Raw genomic sequence first — 16,454 nt, 5'->3', positions numbered from 1 at the left:
ATTAATGGATTATAAATTGCTAAGCCTTGATGAACACTTTGTACTTCTAGTTGCTAGAGAGGATTAATATATCTCTAGCCCAGAAGCTATGAAAAGGCTACTGTGCAAATCTATACAACCATAGTTCTATTCCCAGGTTAGCAATGGTATTGAGGGGCCTGAGGTGCTTAACTTATTTGCAGAGAAGGAATGGAGGTTGTAGAGAATAAGGTGAGACTGGTTTGAGAAAGGAAATTGAAGGTACTCTAAGGTAGCACTAAGAAATTTCCAGGAGTCACTAATCAACTTAAGCCCATTCTCACAGAGTCCAGCCCTTTAAAATTACACTCAAAATGATATTAGTCTCCAATAATTTAGCAAAGGTTAGGCTTTCACTTGTAATTTTATGAATATTCTTTGAAAAGCTATCTGTTCCAATTAAAATATAGAACTTCAAGCTCAAGAATGAAAGATAAAACTAATAGTATAATCATTATTGTAATTATTATTATAATCATAAGTAATAGCAAACACACAGCACTTATATGCCAGCCTTGGAATAGACATTTTCATCTCAACTAACTGTCCATACAATTGCATGGTTAAGTACTATTAATCATCCACATTTTACAGATGAGAAAACTGAGGAATGGAGAGGTTAAATAACCTCCCTAAGATCACTCCGTTAGTCAGATGGGATTCATGCCCAGAAAACCTGGTTGCAACTTGATTCCAACTATACCCTTCTGCTTCTCCCATAGAGAAACAAAAGAATAATAGTTGGTAAGAATCTTATCCTGTTGATTTCCTTCATTTAGCATACACACACACACAACACACAACACACAACACATAACACACACATTAGGCCCAAAGCTGTAAAGTGAGTGAGTCAATAGTGTGCAGCTAGATGATCAGAGAGAGAGAACAGATAGATCATCCTGACAGCCCAGAGACTTCCTGCACTGTTGCACTGGCTCTTAGATCTCTTTCACTCGTTTGTACCTATAATCAACATATCAACAAGAAAAGTACTCATGTAAAAGACTGAGATATCTACCCTTTCCACATATTATGAGATCAATATAACCAGGACAGAAAAATAGAGGAAGATGACTGGACTACATCTACTGTCTTCAATTAAGGCTCACCACTATTAATGGATTAACAAATATTTGTTTTAAAGACATGCAAGTATACATTCGTTGCAATACTATTCACAATAACAAAAATGTGGAATCAACCTAAATGTCCATCAATGATAGACTGGATAAAGATAATGTGGTGCATATACACCATGGAATACTATGTAGCCATAAAAAAGAATGAGATCATGTCCTTTGCAGCAACATGAATGATGCTGGAGGCCGTTATCCTTAGCAAACAAATGCAGGAACAGAAAATCAAATACCACATGTTCTCATTTATAAGTGAGAACTGGGGCCTTTCAGAGGGTAGAGGGTGGAAGGAGAGAGAGGATCAGGAAAAATAAGCAATGGATACTTGGCTTAATACCTGGGTGATGAAATAATCTGTACAACAAAACCCCATGACAGACATTTACCTATGTAACAAACCTGCACACGTACCCCTGAAATTAAAATAGAAGTTAAAAAGAAAATATTTATTAAATGCATAATGGACATCAAATGTTGTATCAGATATTGGTGACACAGTTGTGAAAAAAACAGAAGCAGTCCCTCCTAGCATAGAGCTTTGTTCCAATAGAGAAAACAGACGATAAATAAGCAAATTAAGTGAATAATTTACTACCTTATACTTGCTGAAAAGAAAATAAATAACAATCTGTAAAAAAAAATGTAAAAGAAATCAAAAGTCTTTTTAAAGGGAGAGGGGATTCTGAGACTGATATCAGAATCAGTATTTCATCCAGTATAAGAAAGCACATTGAACATAATTACATCAACTAATCATGTGGATCTAGACATTTTTAACTTTTTTTTTTTTTTTTTTTTTGCTGCTGTTGTTATTTCCTTAAAGTGCCAAGTTAAAGAATGATTTGTGGTGTTGTTAATCATATAAAAATTTTGACTGGGTGAGCTTATCTAGTTTTTGGAGTCACATTGCCTAGGCTAGCAGTAAGCAAACTGTCATAAGGAGATTCGCATACAGAATTCTCTTTTAACATGACTCGTAACTTTCCTTGGGTGCTACATGTTGAAAATGCACTGATGTACAAATAGCCCTTATTATTTGAAAATATGAAATAAGCTACCTATAATTAAAAAATGTTAATTAAATATAATTTAAATCAAATGTCTATATGATAATTTAAAAGAAAGACATATTTTTCTTTATAAGTGAGGCTTTTCCAGTTTGGACTAAACATATGTGTTTTATTTTATTTTTTCTATATGAGGGTATGATTTCTTCCAATCAATGGAAAAGTTATAGGACAAAATAATTACAGTAATTATTTAAAGAATGCCATATTCTAAATTAAGACATTTGGAATAAAAAAAAGATTGCCAAGTTTTCATCATACATTTTCATGTTTAACAATAAACATACATTTAAAAATATATTTCTAATATTTCATTTTTCTTTTCGATATAATTTCTTTTTAAATAGAAAGCACTTGCATGTATTTTTTTTTTTTTTGGCAACTTTGAATTTGCTTATATGTCGTGACTACCTTTCTTATATAGTAAATATATTAAGAGTAACTATTTTAACAGCTGGTGCTTCTCTATTACTATGATTTTTCTTTTCTCTAGACCGTGTCAGTGTCTGTGTCTGTCCTCACATTGAGCTGTATCGCCTTGGATCGGTGGTATGCAATCTGTCACCCTTTGATGTTTAAGAGCACAGCAAAGCGGGCCCGTAACAGCATTGTCATCATCTGGATTGTCTCCTGCATTATAATGATTCCTCAGGCCATCGTTATGGAGTGCAGCTCCATGTTCCCGGGCTTAGCCAATAAAACCACCCTCTTTACAGTGTGTGATGAGCGCTGGGGTGGTAAGTACCTGATGGCCCATGAACTGACATTTATATTACAGCAGCAAATTGAAAATTGGATTAGCATAGCCATTGTAAAGCTAGGTTTATATATTTTATTGACATTTGTGAATACAGTTTTGCAAGAGCATGAAAACCAACTTGAATTTCAAAACAATTTTACAGAATAACTCTACCTATCTGAATCCTTTGGAAATGTTATCTACTATTTTCTCATTTTCATATCTTTCAGATAGGAAATGAAAGGAGACTGTTCTGCAATTAAGATTTGGTTATTTTAGTTTTTGTTAAACTGTTTAAACAAAAAGCAATATGGAATACAAATCCAATTATGTATTCTGGAATGATCCATGATTTAAAAGATGGTTCAACACTGTGTTGTCTAGTGTCAATGTCCCTAATGGGCTTCAAATACAACTGAATTTTTTCATTTTAAGACCATGTCCTGGGTCACATGGTCCTGGGAACATGACCAGAGTCAGCATGTGGTTCTCTAAGTCAAATAATACAAATTTGTTTTCTCTATTCATAATACATTCAATTGATGAGTTTTGTTACTAGCATAATTATTATCCAGTTTAAGAATTATATTAATTATGAATCAATCTGGTTTCCCATCTGACATGTATGATGTGAAATTTAAACAATCAGGTTTGAAGGCTTTATGTTTCTTTGGTTCGAAATTCTTAGAGTCAGTCTGAGGTTTTTGTGTAATAGTGAGAACACTGCAATCAACACCTGGTGCTAGCACAAATCCGGGCACAGGAAAGAATGACAAAATAAAATAACTGCATTTCAGTATAGCATGCACTGATTCCAATATATCACATGTAATCTGAAAAAAAAAATATACAATCTGACCTCTTTTAGATATGTATACCAAAATAGCTCATATTTAGGGAATTCATACATTAAAATTGCTTTTTATTAGAAAGATTTATCAAAACAAGCAGTGCACACCAGGAATTGATTATGGATAATATTCTTAAATACTGTAATCTTTGAAGTTCTGTTGTTTCCTACCTTGGTGTTTGTATTAGAACACCGCAAGGAAAAAAAAAGTCAATCACTGATATATTAGGTATATACTACAGGATACATCTACAGCAAGATAATATTTAAGAGAGGCTGAGATTATTTCATATATTGTTGTAAGACCTATAATAACTAAAATTTTACAATTTGCTTTATTTATTACACCAAACATCAAATCTCTCTCTTTTATTGGGATTTACTTTTCCTTTTTAACATTGCAACTTTTTTTTGCTGTATTTTTGTCTGGATCATTTTTCGTTTTTTCCAATTTTCCCAATTAATAGTGCAGATAAAAACAAAATAAATGGAAATTTTCAAAATGGTAGCAATATTCATTGTCTTATGTTCCATTTATTTAACGCTCAAACAACACCTTGAGAACTTAGTACATGTCAGGCATTGTGGCCACCTGGAGAGAAACAGACTCTGCTTAAGGGAGCACACTCTATATAATAAGGCTCAAAGACCAATAAACAAATTTTCATAGGATAATCAGTATTTTAATATATTTATACACAAAGTGCTGGGAACACAAATGAGAGAACACACTCAGTTCTGGCCATTTGAACAAAAGTTTACGGAGGAGCTGCCAGCATTCCAGCAAAACATTAAAGATAAGCAAAAATTATCAAGACTGAGAAGAAGGAAAATGATGTCCAGAAAGCAAGAAAATCCACATCATGGATACTACATTACAAAGAAGAGAGAAAGTGAGTCAGAACTTGTAGTTTCTGGAACATCGGGGCAGGTAGTCTAAATAATTGAGCTTTGAAAGAAGATGGGTTGGGGACTGACTGTGACATGTCTCTTATATAATTCTTTTACACTGATTTATATTTAGAAAGCTTAAAAAGGTCTTTCTCAGAATCCTGTACTAAATTCAAGACTAAATTTAGCCCTAGAAAGATTATATTATTTTTTCAAGATTATGAAGCAAATAGGTACATTTAAACCTAAAGTTTCCAAGTTGTAAGTTGGGATTCCTTAAGTTTTATAGATATTGCAATTAGATAAAATATAAAAATATTTTTCAATATGTGTCAGCAGTATTTTCTCTAATATTCTGGCAGTTAGTTTCACTTATATGTTTATGGGTTGCTTTTATAAGCTTTTCTTTTTTTTAATGTTTCCCTGAATAATCAAGTAACGGTAACCTCCATTAACAAAAAGACTGCAATGCCATGGAATCCTGTTCAGCTATTATGACTAAGTAAACAGATGTATGATGTTTAAATTACCTCTGAGTGGTCAATATAAATACATAAAACTCATTTCTACTCTGATATTTTATTACATAACTCTAGTATGGACATTTTCATAAAAAAAAAAAGAAAATGATTGGTGAATACTTAAAAATCTAAACTTAGCCTACAGAAGTCATTTAAGAACACTATTTGAAGACGATTTTATAATAGCCTATAATTAAATGCTTATAAACATGAGAGTTAAGTATTATTGGATTGAAGTGATTATCTACAAAATCCAACTTAATAAAAGCTCTACAGTCATTTAAATATTAAATGAAATTGCTAATAACTTCACGTTTTTAAGAAACACAAAATAATTCAAAGCAGATTTTTGTCTTTTTTCTTAGACATTTATTATGATGATTTTTACATAGCATGTAAAATCATTGTTCATGTAAACTATTTATAAGTCCATGTTCAACTTATAATGTTAAACCTTTGCATATGTGTGATTGTCACAACTTAAAAAACTATAGGAAAGTATATTTTACAGTGTCGGCTCTCTAAATTCAAAGATTTTAAAAAGCCAACTGTCATTTAGCCTGCTTTTAAAGACTATTGTAAAATACCTTCCATTTGAGATTAATTCATAATCTGTGTTTCTTATCTTTATTCTAAGTTAAATCAACAATGTAGTTATAAAAACAGAGAGTGATATCATAATTATCCTACAACCAATATTGCAGTGGAAAAAAGTTCAGAAAAGCAATTTGGCCAGTTGATACATATCTATCAAATAACTTTTGGAAAAGTTCTGTAAATGCTGTTTTACTCATGGTGCAAAATAACTGAGAACTCTGTCTAACTAAAATATTTACCAGAAATATGTAATTATGTATGGATAAATGATTTCTAAATCTAATTCTATTCATTATTGCCCATTAATTCTTCCTGAAAAGAACCATAAGCCATGATTTCTGGCAGACACACACAACACTCAAGAACATATAAAGAATGTTAATACTTATTTTAATAATCTTTAAAATATACATTTGTATGTGTTCACTCTTTGCTTCAGTCTCATCATTTCATACTTCTAAAATTTTTAAATTAACCCACAATTCTTGATTGCTTGGTTTGTAAATGCATAGTTCTACAGGAAAGATCCTATAGAAGGAAACTCTTTGCCGGGTGTGGTGGCTCACACCTGTAATCCCAGCACTTTGGGAGGCCGAGATGGGTGGATCATGAGGTCAGGAGTTCGAAACCAGTCTGGCCAACATGGTGAAACCTTGTCTCTACTGAAAATACAAAAATTAGCCCGGTGTGGTGGCAGGTGCCTGTAATTCCAGCTACTCAGGAGGCTGAGGCAGAATAGCTTGAAACCGAAAGGGGGAGGTTGCAGTGAGCCAAGATTACGACACTGCACTCCAGCCTGGGTGACAGAGCAAGACCCTGTCTCCAAAAAGAAAGAAAATAACTCTTTTTATACACTCAATCAAAGTTATAATTTCTTCACCATTCATTCAGAGTTTAATTATCATGTACTGTTGGTCAACTGTTCTGAACACTGGAGATTAGTAATATCTCTCTTTTTGAATATTACTGAGAAATTGTTCTTTGGTGGGCTAAAAAATTGGAACCCTTTTTACAGTCAAAGTAATTATGGCATCTGGCCTGTTATGAGATTTGAAAGCATATAAATATGTGTATATGTCTATTAATGGGAAGTTTTATTAAACCTATTTGTTCGGGAGAAGATATTAAAACATGTTAAACATTAGGTAAATTTAATGCACCCCTAAACTTTGAAAAGACAGTCAAGTTGAATATTGAGAAATTATATTTAATTTACTTGTTCACTGAATTCCTGATACGTGTACCATGAAAGAGGAATGTTTGTAGTTTCTAGATAATTAAGATAACATGCTGGCTGAATAATGAACCTTAACTCATCTGACAGAAATGAAGTTTTGCCTGTCAAATATATGATATGACTCTTTAATCTCTGATTTCAAAGACTAAAGATCCACATTTGTTCCTTATTAGTTAGTTTCATATATATATATATAACATTTATTTAGATTGTGCTTATTCAGCAGTTGAGTAAAAACAGTAATTTTTAATGATTATCAATATTTAAAATACTTTTTTAAAATTAAAGTAATGCATATATGGAACAAAGTTTGTGTAGCTATATTCTAGGTTATATACAAATGTCTTAAATACATTGAAGACACTGCTTATGAAGTGCAGAAATACTTTATTTTCATCACACATAATTTAAAATTTCAATGGCATATCTGATTTTTTAATCAGCTTAGACTCTAAGTGTAAAATGAGGAATTTAAGACTATCATGTTTCCCCAATTATCTATTATAATCTCCTTATTAAAACAATCTATCCTACCCTGGAAGTATAATTTTGCTTGATCTTTTTTCCATATCAGTGTTCATTATCATAATGTGCATTTAGCAGTCAATTACATGTTTTTTTCTAATTATTCATAAATATACCAACCACATAAGGAGTTTTTGCTACCATCTATTCAAAACGCCAAACTGTTATCACCGTGATGCTATCCATAGCTGCAGTGGAAAAAAGTTACCTGTCAAATCTGCTTTCCTCTATCCACTCAATTTGTCTTACGCAGACATCAGGGCTTCACAGGTACGTAAGCTTCAAAGTTATATAGATTTTTTAATGTGGAAAGCTCATGTGACACTTCTTCAAAACAAATAAAAGTTCAAAGCCTCTTAGGTGCCTGGGAAGTGCCGAGGTCACTTTCAGATTCCTTTGAAATTGGCCCAACAAATGCTGTGTAGGCTGTGGCACTTCAAAGTGAAAGACTGTTTGTTATTCCTCCAGTCAGAAATGCTTGAATGTTATCACTTTTTATGTAACTGGCCTGTTTTACAGGATCAACTTTAAAGGAAGTTAGAAACTGATGAGGTAGGTGAGTGCTACCTGGGCCAGAGAGAAACTACAAATGACACCTCAAATTGGTCTCTTAGACCTGCCAACACATGCATCCTGCTGACCCCCCTGAAGACTGCAACAGATAAAGACATCTAAACCGAAAGATAAGATGGGTTTAGGATGAATGTGGAGAACATTAGACTCAAACTCAACGGCATCTGAAAGACAGGCTATAGAAATAAGATTGTGGAGGATATTAAACTCATAAATATGTTAAAATATATTCAGCAAGAATCAAATCATGATTGCTCAATAAATATTATCTATTATTATCACAATCATCATGCTTATTATTATTGATTAATCCTGACTATAAACTGCCCTTATCACAAATTTAATCATGTAACCAAGCTTTCATGCTTCTACATCCCTTTTAAGAAGAAATGAAAAGAATAAAATGCATAGAGGTAATAGCATTATTCCTCAATAATAATATGGGATAAATCTCCTTGCCAATAGAAAAGTCAAAATAAAGTATGTAATTTTTAGAAGAAAAACAAAACACCCCTGTTGTGTTAGCATTCAATTAGAATTATAATGAGTTATTACATTTAATGTCTATCTATGGAATCTATGCAGGATATATTGTTTCCTCTTTTACACTGCAGTAAAACTAGATAGACCATTGTGATACATTCAAATACTAGCTAGTATAAAAATACCTTCTAAAATCTACAGGGAACTCAAACAAATCAGGAAGAAAAGAAGCAAACAGTCCTATCAAAAGTTGGCTAAGAACGTGAATAGACAATTCTCAAAAGAAGATACACAAATGACCAACAAACATATGAAAAAAATGTTCAATATCACTAATAATTAGGGAAATGCAAATCAAAACCACAATGCAATACCACTTTACTTTTTTTTTTTTTTTTGATGGAGCCTCTCACTGTCACCCAGGCTGGAGTGCAGTGGTGCTATCTCGGCTGTCTGCAACCTCCTGCAGGAGGTTCTCCTGCCTTGGTCTCCCAAAGTGCTGAGATTGCAGGCATGAGCCAATACCACCTTACTCGTACAAGTGTTATTAGTAATAATACACTTATTATTGGAATTAGTGGTATTGGAATAACACTTGTAAGAGAAAGGTGGTATTGGCTCATGCCTGTAATTACTGCGCCTGGCCAATACCACCTCACTCTTACAAGAATGGCCATAATCAAATAATCAAAAAGCCAAAAAATAAGACATTGGTATGAATGTGGTGGAGAGGGAACACTTTTACACTGCTGGTGGGAATGTAAGCTAGTATAACAACTATGGAAAACAGTGTGGCGATTCTTTGAAGAACTAAAAGTAGATCTACCATTTGATCCAGCAATCTCCCTATTGGGTAGCTACCCAGAGGAAAATAAGTCATTATACTAAAAAGATACTTGCACACACATGTTTACAGTAGCACAATTCGCAAATGGAAAAATATAGAACCAGCCCAAATGCCCATCAATCAATAAGTGAATAAAGAAAATGTGGTATGTATATACCATGGAATACTACTCAGCCATAAAAAGGAATGAAATAATGGCATTCCCAGCAACCTGGATGGATTTGGAGACCATTATTCTAATTGAAGTAATTCAGGAATGGAAAACCAAACAACATGTGTTCTCACTCATAAGTGGGAGGATGCAAAGGCATAAGAATGATAAAATGGACTTCAGGGACTCAGGGGAAATTGTAAGAGAGGGGGTGAAGGATAAAAGACTACAGACTGGGTAAAGTGTACACTGCGTGGGTGATGGATGCACCAAAATCTCAGAAATCACCAGTGAAGATTCATGTAACCAAATATCACCTGTTTCCTCAAAACCTATTGAAGTAAAACCAAACACCACCTGTTCCCTTAAAACCTATCAAAATAAAAACAAACACCACCTGTTCCTCCAAAACCTATTGGAATAAAAAATTTTAAAAAATAAATACAGAAATAAATTCAGATTCCCTATATATAATATATAATTATATATATTATATATAAAATAGGTAGGGAACATATAATATGTAATAGGTAGGGAATATATATATATATCTTCTAAAGTATTTACAAGGTTAGTAATCAATATAATTTACGAAAGCTAAAATATTAAACCACAATGCCATGAAGTCATTAATCGACTTGTTCATAAGTGGCTAATCTGTGATGTGTATCATCTGTGCACATAGGATTAATGATAAACAAAAAAATTACTGCAGTCCTAGAGGTGCTTATGCTTAACAAGTGAGAAAATATTCATATTGGATTGGAGAAAATTAATGTTATAAAGCCTTAAAATTCTTGTTATTAAAAGTGCATATATGTATTTTTAATAAAAGCATACACACACCACAGACATACTATGCTTAAGAAGGAATTTTGTATAGGTTCCAATAAGTCAACAAAAAGAATCATTGTCAAATTTTTATCGTATTTAGTTTTCAAAATTTTTTTCATATTTGTATTTGGAGGTACAACTGGGAATAGCCTCCCATTTCTCAGGGAACTTACATTCTAATAAGGAAGAATCAATTGAGTTTATATTTTCTTCCGATTTTAACCAAAGCATTAGTTATTAGGTTTTCATTGAGTCATGTCCCTTTTTGTAAATGAAAGTTTAGAATAACCAAAATTAATTTTGTTAATTAGCCAGATGTAATCAAGTCAAATAAAGGGCCTTTAAATAAGTGAACACTTGACTTTGGGTAGCACAAATTAAGAAATAACTAATTGTTCTTTATCTGAGTACACTAAGTGAAATTAAGACTTTACATTTGGTATGTGTATACACATATACTGAGTAAAGGTAAGTTGTTAAATATTATGAATTATTTTCCCCTTTGCATATATAATATGACAATGACATCAAATAAAAGGTAAATATGTACTTTGAAGAAAAGCATTGACATGTATCTTTTTAAAAAGTCCATCAATTATAATGTAAGCTTTTGTTGTTTTGATTTTCATCCCAGGTGAAATTTATCCCAAGATGTACCACATCTGTTTCTTTCTGGTGACATATATGGCACCACTGTGTCTTATGGTGTTGGCTTATCTGCAAATATTTCGTAAACTCTGGTGTCGACAGGTATGTAGTTTCAAATAATTTGTGTGTGTTATTCCTCCACATATAATTTGTTATTTGCTATTCCTTCCAAATAATTTGCCTGTGTTTTTTTTTAGGATGCATGTATAAACAAAATTGAAGAATACATTGAACCAACATAACATGTTCAGAAAATTATCATATTGTGTGTTCTTCTAAAATAATGAGAACCTAGACATAGAAATATGTCTAGGTATTTTTAAGAGTAATATTTAGCAAATGTATTTTATAACCTGATAAAGTGCTTTACATTTTAAACAAAATTTAACATCTGTGATTGATTAACTTTTGTCTAGGCATAACATTAATTTCGCTTTCTCTGAGAAATAGCAGATAAAAATTCCTTTAGAGTTTTTGAGACTGTAAGTCTAAAAGGTTATATTTATAATCAGATTTATTTAATACATTTGAACATATGGGTTAAATCTCCAACTGCAAATATCTCATTCTTTAGAAGATTATGACTCAGGCAGAATGTATAATTTTTAAAACTATATAATGCTGATTTGGGGTTACTACACTTTGTTAGATAATTCTGCTGTATCAGTGAATGTTTGTATTCACTCACTCAGTTATTCATTCCTCAAATATATATCATGAACCATTCACATACACGTCTCACAAAAAAAAGCTAAAAATTCTACTTTTTGCCATCGAGGAATTCATAGTCTAGAGAAGGGACATGGTCAGATGCAGGGTGAAAATTTCTTTAAATATAAGCACAGAGAATCAGAGCAAAATGTACTAAAAGGGTATCTAATCCAGGGAAGGTAACATTTAAGTTAAACCTTGATGATGCAAAGCAAATCACCAACAAACACATTTAGTGGTTTGTAAGATAGAGATAAAAACGATGTGGCTCAGTCTGTCACATTTTGTAAAATGTATCTTAAAATGCCATAATTCTCAGAGATCTATTTCCCTCCTTCTTTAAACTTACCGTCAATATTTAGTTTATCAGGCTTGTGGAAAGCCATGCCATTAGTCAGTTTTCTCTGACACATTTTATCCAACTGAAAAGATTTACTGGAGTCACCTTAATTCATTAAAAATATTTCACAAACACTTTATTTGGTCTTTGAGGATGTGTCTTTGTTTTTTAAATCAACCCTTGTTATTCAAAGCATTTTTCAAGATCATCTGTCACTGACTGGATATGAGCAACACTCATATTTTTCAACACTACATGGCTCATAATTTCAAATGTTCCCCTTTCCTCTACTTTTACAAAGAAGTCATTTCTTTTATGACCTTACAAGTGCAACCAGTAGCAACATTTATTAAAATTTTGTTTCCCATCATTTGTTACTATAAAAACAAATGTGGACCATTATGACACATGAGTGGTGATTTTCTAGATGTTGGTGATAGTTTTCTCAGCACTCTCCACCTCCCTGTGAAGCCAATGCTTATAATTTAGGGTGTTTGTTACTACAGCATCCTGTTTCCTAGTACCTGTTATTGTATCTGTCATGTTTTGCTAGGTTATTCTTCTATTTAAAAATGTGGTTTGTTGGGCCGGGCGCGGTGGCTCAAGCCTGTAATCCCAGCACTTTGGGAGGCCGAGACGGGCGGATCACGAGGTCAGGAGATCGAGACCATCCTGGCTAACACGGTGAAACCCCCTCTCTACTAAAAAAAATACAAAAAACTAGCCGGGCGAGGTGGCGGGCGCCTGTAGTCCCAGCTACTCGGGAGGCTGAGGCAGGAGAATGGCGTAAACCCGGGAGGCGGAGCTTGCAGTGAGCAGAGATCCGGCCACTGCACTCCAGCCTGGGCGACAGAGCGAGACTCCGTCTCAAAAAAAAAAAAAAAAAAATGTGATTTGCAACAACAGTTCTGTTTCACTCATATTACAGGTCAGTGGTGAGGATTGGCCGGGGCACTGTGCTCCGTATGTTTTCTTATTCCAGAACCTAGTCTGAAGAAATGGTACTTTCTGGCACATGCCATTCTGAGACTGAGAGAAAAAGGAAACTGGAAGAAAAGTATATTTTCTCTTAATGTCTTTTATGAACCGACATGTGTTACATCTCACTTTTCATTGGCTAAACAAGTCATGTGGTTAAACTTGACCATGAAGAGGGGAAGCATTCTTCTCTGACAGAAAGACACCACACATCACAGGGCAATGGGGCGCTTCCTACAAGGTGGGAATGAATGATCTGGAATGATACACTACAGAGAAGTCAAAAACACAAGGGCCAGACTGTATGAATTTAAATCCTCACTCCACCACTTAGTAGTTACATGAATTTTGTAAATGACTTAAATTTCTGTGACTCCCTTTATTAACTTTAAAATGGGGTCACATACCATCTTCCTCATAGGTTTGTTACATGTATTCAGGGGTGTCCAAGGGAGAGAACACAGTTGTGGGTTCTTAGTTTCTATTTCTGGTTGGGCCAGTAAAACCCATTCCTCATCCCTATTTTCTGCTTATTACTAGAGACAGAAACAAAAAACCATGGCTTCAGGCTGCTAAAAGCCTAAAAAAAAAAAAAAAAAAAAACCAAAAGAGAACTGCAACAGCAAAATATTAGGTGGGTTGGATAAGCTTGCTTAGATGAATTAACTCCAGTGCCTAAATATAGAAAGTGCTCATTAAACAAAATATCTTAATAGATGTTGTTTAATAATGGCCTCTCAACTAATTGTACTTATATTTCTAAAATAACGAGCATGTGTTGAATTGGTGTGTGTGATTGTTTCTGTTTTTTTAAATGCACATGGAAATACCAACATAGTGCTTCTTATTTGTCTGTCAGCTCTACTAAGATAAAGATTGTCTCGCTGTCATCTTTGTACCCCTAGAAATAGCACGTGCTCAGCACACATCAGTTGCTTTTTTCATAAGGAAAAAGCAAGTAGAATAGGAGAAAGTGCCGGGGAAATTTAGATAAAAGAGGACATAGAGAATCTATTGCCCAGTTACTCTGATAAACGTTTGTAGAAATGGATTAGAATTTCTTGAAGGGGAAAAAGCAATTAATAGCATGTGGAAATAAAGATGTTTTAGATTTGGATTGAGATTTTGTTGGGGAATGCTCAGTGTTAAGATTATGCCCTATTTCCTTATTTTTACTAGTTAGTGTGCATTGTATAAAATATATGCTTATAATTTCTTGTTCATTTATTTACAAATTGGCACACATTTAAAACTCTTTAAAGGTTGTAATGTATCTGTCTTGTTACTTTAACATGGTAAAACTTTACCATGATACCATGGTTACCCTAAAGTTTACATGGTACCATCAGAGAAAATTTTTTTTTTTTTCTTTGAGACAGAGTCTCACTCTGTCACCCAGGCTGGAGTGCAGTGGCGCGACCTCGGCTCACTGCAAGCTCCACCTCCTGGGTTCACGCCATTCTCTCACCTCAGCCTCCTGAGCAGCTGGGACTACAGGTGTCCACCACCACGCCCGGCTAATTTTTTGTATTTTTTAGTAGAGACAGGGTTTTACCATGCTAGCCAGGATGGTCTCACTCTCCTGACCTCATGATCCGCCCACGTTGGCCTCCCAAAGTGCTGGGATTACAGGTGTGAGCCACCACGCCCGGCCACAGAAAATGTTTTAAAAAGTTTGTTAAATAAATGAGTGACACCAAAATCCAAACAATTTAATTTTCCACCATTTAAGCGTATAGTTTGAAATTTCCCAAACTCTGAAATAAAGTTTAAAATATATTGCATCACAGACTCAGAAATAATCCACATTCTTTTCATGAACTATGCTGATTAGTGCAAGCCACACGATTCAGAAGATTTGCAGTAAAATGTTTGGGCTGTGAAACTAAAATCATTTACAAAACAGATTGGAATGGAAAATGCCAAGTTCAGCTGAACTCACTTTAGCAGCCACAATAAAGTGAATTAACCTCAAATGGGTGATTACATAGAATTCTGCTTGAGCAACTCTCAATTTCCAACTGTCAGTGTCTATAAACAAAGTTGTAAGGTATTATGTGTGCCATAGGCTACATTAAGTGAGCCATCAAATGAAGAGCTTGTCCTATTTGCTTAAAATTACAGAGATGCATGAAATCTGTTGTGTGCTTTTGAATTAGTAAGTGTAAGATTATTAGTGAGCAAATTGTGTGTCCTTGTCTGACTTTCTCAAGGAGTTTAAGCCTCATTAAAAGAATTAGCTAACACATTGCTGTGAACTACTTAAATTCTCTCTCTCTCTCTCTGTTTCTCTCTTTTTGGCAATTTGACTCAGAGTACTCAGGAAATTCTACAGATTATTTTCTAAAACTTATTTTTTTTAAAGAAGTTAGCTTGCTTGACCCTTTCATTTATCTGTCGGCATTTTTCCTAGTTCAGACCTTTCATATAATTCAACACTAAATCTTAATCATCATGTGCTTGTGTTAATTTATTTCACATTTATTCAGCACATACTCTGTATCAGCTATGGTGTGAGGTACTGAGAATGGACTGTAATAGATACTTGGGTCTGAAACTATAGTTCAGCTTTTCAAGGGCTTTGAAAGACCTTCTCCTTCCCAGCTCTTATCACAAAGTTTTCTGTTGCTCTTTATTCAGCATTCTTCAAAGAGAACTTAAGATAAATAATAGTTGATGGTGACAAATCAGTCTAGTGTGAGAAAATAGCAAACAAATTATAATTGCAGAGGCAGAATCAGGAAGGCAGTAACTAGAGTCCATACAAAAAAATAAAGAGCACCAGTAAAGGTTACTACATAGGTAAATACAGTAGACAGAATAAACATATTTATCTTCTGTTATCTGATTTAAAGAATAACTGCATAAAACAATAGCTATAAAATTGTGAAGATTCACTTTATAATGTATACAGATGTAATTCAAAAAGGAGGAGGAAACGGAGCTATATTACAGCAAATTTGTTTTATACTATTGAAATTACATTGGCATAATCTAAGCAGATTGTTTAGATTAAGTTGCTAATTTTAATCCCCAGTGTAACCAGTAAGAAAATAATTTTCTGAAAAATGTAGAAATATAGGTAAAGCAACAAAAGAATTAAAATAGTATACAGAAAATATTTAACACAAAATAAAGCAGTAGTGAGGAAATAGAAGAACATGAGATACAATATATATAAGTCACAAATAGTAAAATGGCAGATATAAATTTTATATATATATATTTTTTTATTATACTTTAAGTTCTAGGGTACATGTGCATAACGTGCAGGTTTGTTACATATGTATACTTGTGCCATGTTG

General features: G+C 33.5%; 1 protein-coding gene across 4 annotated transcripts in view; it reads left to right on the top strand.

The window, feature by feature from the left end:
* HCRTR2 (hypocretin (orexin) receptor 2) overlaps window positions 1–16,454 on the top strand; it is a 125,735-nt gene that overhangs the window by 91,998 nt on the left and 17,283 nt on the right. For all 4 annotated transcript variants that reach the window (XR_001006212.1, XM_011981281.1, XM_011981280.1 and 1 more), the window contains 2 exons: window positions 2,718–2,961; window positions 11,107–11,222. Coding sequence is in view for 3 of the 4 variants with exons in the window: in XM_011981281.1 (XP_011836671.1) it covers window positions 2,718–2,961; window positions 11,107–11,222 (360 nt within the window). In the remaining variant the exon portion in view is untranslated. The remainder of the gene's footprint in view (window positions 1–2,717; window positions 2,962–11,106; window positions 11,223–16,454) is intronic.

Source organism: Mandrillus leucophaeus, unplaced genomic scaffold (assembly GCF_000951045.1).
Source record: "Mandrillus leucophaeus isolate KB7577 unplaced genomic scaffold, Mleu.le_1.0 Scaffold223, whole genome shotgun sequence".
Classification (NCBI taxonomy): Eukaryota; Metazoa; Chordata; class Mammalia; order Primates; family Cercopithecidae; genus Mandrillus; species Mandrillus leucophaeus.
Note: the sequence above shows the minus strand (reverse complement) of the source record. Positions and strands in the feature narration are given on the sequence as shown.